The following is an 8370-nucleotide window of genomic DNA, read 5'->3' on the forward strand; positions in this document are numbered from 1 at the left end:
AAATCCCAAACCACTGATTTAACATACTATTTCATAGAGCATAAGCATAGCATTCATCGTATATTGTCCTCCATAATACCTGAAAACTGTACTGGATGAGAGGACGTTTTATCCATACACCTGGCACCACTGTGCCCACCTGCGGCATTGGCCCAACCTCAGCGGCACAGTCTCCCTCTCTGACAGGAGTGTGTGGAACTAGGAACGTGTGACCTGTGTTCCCTTCTGTGTCTCACATAAGGACTCAGTTCCTCTGCACCCTCATAGCCTCCCCTCCTCCTTTCCCTTTGCCTTTTTTCTCTGCCTGGATTATCTCTAAACACCTCCCCTTTTCCTTCTCTTTATTCTGCTTGGAGTATCATCTAAAACTGGAATAGCTCAACATTATAATCTTTCGGGATAGATTTAATATCTTTAACATAATGGTGATGATGATTTCCTCTTTTTGTTTTCAGTCCTATTTGATTTTGATAGCAACAACAAATATGAAATTAAGAACAGCCTTGGGCAGAGGATTTTCTTTGCAGCAGAAGATACTGATTGCTGTACCCGAAATTGCCGTACCCGAAATTGCTGTGGGCCATCTAGGCCTTTTACCATGAGGATTGTTGATAATACAGGCCGAGAAGTCGTGACTCTGGAGCGACCGCTGAGATGTAGCAGCTGCTGTTGCCCCTGCTGCCTTCAGGAGGTCGGTGAGCAGTTACCAGAGCAGTTTAAAGTAGTTCAGCAAATAGTTTCACCTTCTCACTGAACCTATCTAATCAAATAAGATCTAAAAGAAAACTAATTGTATAGGAAACTGTACAGGAAAGAAGTAAATTGTATTGGAAAGGCCAGTGAACAAGAGTGAATGGTTAGCCCCATGCTCCTGAGCAGTCTTCCTTGTAGGATTGAGCATCAGCCCAGAGATAAGAGTTCTTGGTACTCGAGGAAAGATCAGATATGGCAGCTTAGTGAAATCACTTGTTGGAAATTAATGTAAGAGACACAGCCCAAGTCATTCCTGGAACAAGTGAATGGAAGAATGAAAAAAAAAAAAAAAAAAAAAAAAAAAAAAAAAAGCACAAAAACAAAACAAAAACCAGAAATCTCATTTTCTGTGTTTTTCATTTCTCTTTTATTTTCATAAAAGTTTCTATATTTCTGATATCTGTAATAAGGATACCCTATGTGGAAGCATCTTCAGCTCTGTAAAGACCAGCTCTCAGTGTGTCACATTCTCATACAGTATGTGGATTTCAGGGGAGACAGCAAGGCACAGAAACTTTATAGGAATCTTGATGTTTGCTTGGGTCCTATTGGCCCAAGACCACCTCTGCCTGGATAACTTAGTCATTCCATCCAGGTTGCTGTGACAGCAAGACACAGACAGAGAGATACAGGTACATAGTTATTTGGTGTCTAATACTGCATTATTGATGCTGCATTATTTTGAGAGGGTAACTCAATTTCCTCATATGAAATTACTGTTTTCCTTTCCATATAGGTTAGGTGTAATTATATGTCCACAAGAATACCTGTAGGAAAACTGAGAGTTTGATGGCAAATGGCCTACAATTTGAATAGCACATTAACATACATTACATTATTTCATCTTTACAAAAGGCCCTAGGAAGTCCTCATTTACAGAAGAGCACATGAGGCACTAATAAAAACAGCGCCCAGGTTCCAGTCCCCATTCTTGTCAGTATAGCACCGTTGGCACTCATTCTGGAAACTGCACCAGTGACCAGAGGTCTTCATAAATATGAACCACTGTTTTTAAAGAAGTTTAAGAAAACAATTCCTAAATAGTTTAGACAGTTTTCATAAGTAAGAAATTTAAAAGCGTACGAGTCCTGCAGATCCGTGCTAAGTGCATAGACCATGCATTCAGCCTGCCCGAGTTTCTGCTCATCTCTTTCATGTCATAGCTGAGGAATTGGATGCGAGTTAACTCACCTGTGTGTCCATCACTTATGTCCTCTATAAAACAAAGTTATAGTACCAACCTAGGGAGGAAGTGCTGAGAATTAAGTGGTACTTAGAAAGAACTTGGATGCGAGTTAACTCACCTGTGTGTCCATCACTTATGTCCTCTATAAAACAAAGTTATACTACCAACCTAGTGAGGAAGTGCTGAGAATTAAGTGGTACTTAGAAAGAACGTCTGGCACTTAGAGAGTGCTCATAATGTGAGATCTATTATTAGATTTTATTGTGAAAATGATGATTACGTTTATATATACTCGTATTCTTTTGCTTTTGTAGATAGAAATCCAAACTCCTCCTGGTGTACTAGTAGGTTATGTTACTCAGATCTGGCATCCATGTCTGCCAAAGTTTATGATTCAAAAGGGGAAGAGAGAGGATGTACTAAAAATAGATGTATTTGACCATACAAAATTTAAAATATCTGTATGGCAAATACGTATATATGTTTATATACACAGACTATATAGTATATACGTACATTACTATATGTGTATTTGTGTGTATATATACATATAACACAAAGTTCAAAAATAAAAAAGTAGACTTGAAGAAAATGTTTGCAAATCTGAGGACAGATGTAGTAATGGTCTGCAGTACAGACTCTGTAGCCACAATGACTGGGTTTGAAAACCATTAATGACTTCCTGCCTATGCAACCTTGGACAAATTACTTAATGCCTTTGCTTCAGTTTTCTCAAATGAAAATTGTATATAAATATAGTGTATACTTTGCAAGATTGTTAGGGTTAAGTTACCTAAAATTGTAAAGCCTTTATATGCACTGAATAAATTAAATGTTATATAAATACTGAATTAATCATTTAATAAACACCTTTTCAGCAAGTGTTCATATGATTATATGTTTTGAATTATATAGATTTTCTATGTTTTATACTTTATTACAGTGTATTATTTTGATATTTATCTAGGTTCTATGTGCTAGTGTTTTATTTAAAGTTTTCCTATTTATATTTACATTGTGAGTGAGTCTTTAGTTTCCTATTTAGAATATCTTTACCAATTATTGGTATTAAACTTATGAATCTATAAATTTAGTACTAATATAATACACTACAAGTCTTGTCATCACACTTCTGACACCAAATGTGTGGCTCTTTTCCCTACACCAACAATTCTCCAACTCTCTAGAAACCAACTGTGTGTACTACCACTCAGTTCAATTCTGACACTAACAACCTAGAGTTAATACAACCACACAGGTTAAGGTCTCAGTCTCACAAGATTGTCCCTTACTTCAGACACCAATCACAAATCCAAGACCTCCTGTACTTTTGACCATTCAGCTATAAACAGGATTCCCACAACCCCCTCCATAGGTTTGATAATTTGCTAAAGGTGCTTGCAAATTTTAGATATGTTTACAGAGTTATTGTAAAGAATACTATAAATGATATAAATAAGTAATCAAATGAGACTACATAGGGTGAATTCCAGAAGAGTCCTGAGCACAGGAGCTTCTGTCCCCATGCTGTTGGGGTGAGCTACTTTCACAGCAAAGGAATGTGTTCACCATGTCAGAAAATCTGAATTTGTTGTTTTGAGTTTTTAGGAAGTTTCTTTATGTCGGTATCATTAATTAAACCATTGGCCATTGGTGAATAACTAAATCTTCAGTCCTACTCTCTTCTCTGCAGGTTGGGCATAAGACTGAAAGATCCAACTCTCTAATCATTGCTTGGACTTTCTGGTGTCCAGCTACCATAATGAAGTTATTGGGGGCCTCTAACCACCAGTCGTCTCATTAGTATACAAAGTCTTATCGACTGTGAAGCTACGTGACAGAAATCTGTGTGCCAGGAGCTGAGGGCAAGAAATCTGGAACAAAGTCCAAATATTATAACAAGACTCTCCTATCACTCTTATTACTCAGAAAGTTATAGGGGTTTTCTTAATTTTGTGTCAAGAAACAGAGACAAAAACTAACTATACATTTCTTATTATGTCACAAATATCAAGTTATTTCCACTAGTTGGAATCATTTTACTATAGATATTTTTGTTTTTAAAATATTATCTAGAAATTATCAAGACTTTATAATTTTTCAGTTATATGTCATTATTTATATTTTTGATTCACTATAGAAATTTATATTTTCTACTTATATAAATTTTGGTGAATTTTTAAATTTCTTGCTGTAGGAATCAAAATGGGGAAATATTAATATCTGTTAGGTCTAGTGGCAGGTTTATGGTGGCTAGTAAATTATCTTTGGCAATTTTTATTTTTAGAAATATTTCAAAATTAAAATAAATTTTAGAAACAAAATATGAAGTTTTTATTATTAGCTTCAAATCTTTAGATGACAGCCATTAGCACAGAAAACACTAAATTGTGCCATACAGAATTTCTGTTAGTCTGTTTTACCTCAACAGCATTGCAAAGTACATACCCTTCAAAATTCAGTGGCTTACAACATCAGGCATTTATTTTCATGCTCTTGGGTCTGCAGGTCAACTGTTTTTCAATGGATACAACTAGGCTCAGCTAGTTGGCTCTGATAAAGGCTGCAAACTGGCCTCAGGTGTGATCCAGGTATGTTCACTCTGGGTTTGTAGCAGCAGCAGCTACTGGGATCATGTTTTTCTAGTGGGTGTTTATCTGAGACCAAGAGCCAGACCAAACCACCTAGCCATGTTTCAGGTCACTGCTCATGCCCATCTGCTAACATTCCATTTTTCAAACAAGCCCAAGGCAGAGTCTATCAAGAGCAGGAAGATACTTTAGGCTGCAATGGGAGGGAGAAGAAAATGAATATTTCACAAACAGTAATCCATGTTATCACAATTTCATATTAGAAGTTTCTTTCAGGTTTTTTTTAAGAACCCATCCACCCCCACTCACATAAAATGAGTTTAGTTTCCCCACATTTATTAAGTTGGTTCTAACCTGAGGCAAGGTCTTCAGAGGGTGTTGCTAGCACATGTGGTACTTTGTCCAAATTTGAAAAGGACATTCCTGCCCTGGGTTGACATAACCCTGCAAGTATATATCGTGGTTAAATATCAACTACATTTAATCCCCACCTGCCCACCTGGTTAGGTGTTTTTGTCTGGGCACGCTTTTTTCAACTCTATATGATGACCCTCAGCTTTACCGGGGCAGAATTTTTACAATCCTTTTTATGTTGGAGCTCTCTTTTTCACAAACCCTTCCTTGTTGCTCACACGCCTGCTGTTATTCAGTCTCACCCCAACCCTCAGCCTGGGGCATCCCATCAAGTTGCTTATTGGTGACTTCCTTCACTCAAAACTGCCAATCTTCTTTTCTAGGTTCTTGGCATTTCATGTTTTCCTCCTGACAGTGTTTGGTAATGAACCCTCACATCATATTCAAACTTGCAGCCTATGTAAACTCTCTGTGCTTCTTTTAAAGCAAAAATCACAAGAGAGATTTTTTTACTGCCTTCCTGACAGCTCTAGGACTTTCATTGAAGAAAAAATTTCATATTTGTATACTCTTCTGCTTAAATTTTGGTTTGGATCAAGATTTATTGATGTCTTAAAGTAAAATAGAAAATGTTACAGATTTCAGATTGTTAAAGCAATTAATAACTAAAGCCAAAATGAGAGCTAAGTGACTATGCACACACAGGTCCACGCTAGGTAATTGGGAAAGATCCCAGGAGCTATTGGCCGACGACACCAGCTCAGTACTCAGCAGTAGCAGCAGCATCTTGCAGCAGCAATAGCAGCAGCAGCAGCAGCAGCAGCGGTGGTCTCTTGGGGCATCCCAGGAGCACTGGCAGCAACAGCTTGCAGCAACAGCCTCCAGAAGGAGTAGCAGCCTCCCTGTGGACCCCTGAGGGGCATCCTGGGGATGGCGGCTGCCACAGATCAGAGCCACTCATCCTTTATACTTAAGTCCATAACCCAGGACACCTGGGTGCCCACATGCATCTACATCAGACAATAGCCAAGGAACACCTGCACCGCACATGCATATTTATGTCAAATGCTTGGCAAGATTCTGAACATCTGAGGGACCCTGACTGTTTTCCTTCTCTGTCCCTACACGTACCAATTCTCTGACAGCTTTTTCAAATATCTATAAGTATGGTGCCTATATACATCTAATGAGAAATAAAATGTTCATAGTTACATGTGGTGCACAATTGTAATACAATATTTTTTCATTTTACTCCAACTTTGAAAGTATATTTTCATTAGTTTTCTAGAATTCATTAAGACTATATTTTCTTTTGTTTTATTTTGCAATTTAGATTAAATCTCTTGATGAAAAAACTGTGATTGGCAGGGTTTCTATGCATTGGTCTGGTTTTGGTAAAGAGATATTTACAGAAATTGACAACTTTGGGATCCAGTTCCCCAGAAACTTTGACATCAAAATGAAAGCTGTGATATTTGGGGCTTGTTTCCTCATTGTAAGTCTATTCTTGCTAATTTTGGTTATAGATAGTTTCTCTAGAATCATTCTAAAATAATACAGTAAATTGTTGATTTAAATATTACTTTCTTAAATTTACAGGTTTTATACAAGGGTTCCCATTTAATCCTAGCTCTGAAAATCTGTGTGGTCCTCCTGACACCCATAGTTTCTGTCTGAAGAGTCTACACGCTTTCAAATGGCAAGAGAAAGACCTCATATGTCAAGGAGTGGCCCAATTTGGGGGGGGGGGTTAACTTAAAAGTCAAAGTTAGTGCTTAGGAGAAGCATTTGAACCTAAGCTTACATAAAATAAAACTTGGTAAAATATGAGGATTTCATCTTGATTCGTTATTAAATTATATTATCTAATAAAGGTATAAACTGAAATAAGACTATACACCCAATCAAAATTCTAGATTTAACTACCAATTTACAGGAAATACATGGGATAGAGCATGAAGTTGTCTTCACATTAGAATCGCCTAGAAAGCTTTTAAATATCCCAAATACCAGGCCATAGTGCAGTTTAACTAAATCAAAAGCTCAGAGTCAGTTAGAGGTTTGTATAGTGCCCCAGGTAATTCCAATATGCCGCTGAACTTGAGAATTTGGGGACAGAGCAATGTTTCTCTACCTCAGCTACACAGTAGAAACACCTGGGTAACTTTTAAACTCCCCATGTCCAGGTTGCTCCTAACTCTATTAAATCAAGACCTCTGGAAGGGAGGTCAAGCCTTCTAGTTGTTTAGAGATCCTTGGTGATTCCAATGTGCAACCAAGGTTGGAAACACTAGATGAATATCTTACACATTGATTTGGGGATGTGATCAGAAAAACCTACAAGGTGAGAGAATATACAACAGAAAGCACCCAGTTCCTTCAACAAAAAAAAAAAAGGGCAAGAAGAAAGAAAAAATAAAGACAGGATGAAAACAGAGACTTGAGAGACATTAATTTCACACAGTTTGTGGTCTATGTCTGGATACTACTTGAACAAACCAATGTAAGAAGAAATTTCCAAGGCAATTGAGAAAATTTTAACATTGACTGGCTATTTGGTGATATTAAGGAGTTATTAATTATTGTAGATGTGACAATGACATTGTAGTAACATAAAAACAAAACAGAGATTTTATCTTTTAAAAGCATATACTGAAGTATTTCGTGGGATCTGCTTTTAAATAATTTCAAGGATTTGCTTTTAATGGCAGCAAGAACAGGAGGATCTAGGACATGGAGTAACAGATTAAACAAAGTCATGTTAATAATTATTGAACTAGGTGAAGGGTCACTGGGACTTATTATGCTATTCTATTTAATTTGGGATATTCATTACACTTTCTGTTATAAAATTTTAAATAGAACCACAGTTCTATTAATTTTAATTTGACAGATAATGTATATATTTATGAGGTGCAATGTGATGATTTGATGATATGTATGTACTTTGTGGGATGATTAAATCAAACTAATAGACATATTTCTCACCTTCCCTACATATCACGAAATCATTTCCCAGATCAATATTATGGAAATTTCCCACTATGTTTTCTTCTAGTTGTTTTACAATTTCAGGTCTTACATTTAAGCGTTTAATCCATTTTGAGTTTGTTTTTGTATGGGGTGCGAGACAACGGTCTAATTTTATTCTTTGGCTTGTGGCTATCCAGTTTTCACAGCATTTATTGAAGAGATTGTCCTTTTCCCATTGTGTGTTACTGGTACCTTTGTCAAAAATCAATTGATCATAAATGTATGGGTTTATTTCTGTACTTTGTATCCTGTTCTTTTATCAGAGTGTGTGTTTTTACACCAGTACCAAGCTGTTTTGAATCAGGTAGTAATGCCTCAGCATAGTTTTCTTGCTCGAGATTGCTTTGGCTATTCAAGGTCTTCTGTAGTTCCATACATTTTTTTTTTCTACATTTTGTTTGTTTGTTTGTTTTCTATTTCTGTGAAAAAAGTTATTGGAATTTAGATAGGAAT

At 36.7% G+C, this 8370-nt stretch overlaps 1 protein-coding gene across 1 annotated transcript in view; it reads left to right on the forward strand.

Annotated features, from left to right (window-relative positions):
• LOC103604838 (phospholipid scramblase 2-like) overlaps window positions 1–2361 on the forward strand; it is a gene marked incomplete at its 3' end in the record, with an annotated part of 18538 nt that extends 16177 nt beyond the window's left edge. Inside the window, exons 4-5 of the mRNA XM_008589418.1 lie at window positions 456–691; window positions 2254–2361. Coding sequence (XP_008587640.1) covers window positions 456–691; window positions 2254–2361 — 344 coding nt within the window. The remainder of the gene's footprint in view (window positions 1–455; window positions 692–2253) is intronic.
• Between the last annotated feature and the right edge of the window lie 6009 nt (window positions 2362–8370).

The sequence above is a fragment of the Galeopterus variegatus genome, unplaced genomic scaffold (genome assembly GCF_000696425.1).
Source record: "Galeopterus variegatus unplaced genomic scaffold, G_variegatus-3.0.2 Scaffold5426, whole genome shotgun sequence".
Lineage (NCBI taxonomy): Eukaryota > Metazoa > Chordata > Mammalia > Dermoptera > Cynocephalidae > Galeopterus > Galeopterus variegatus.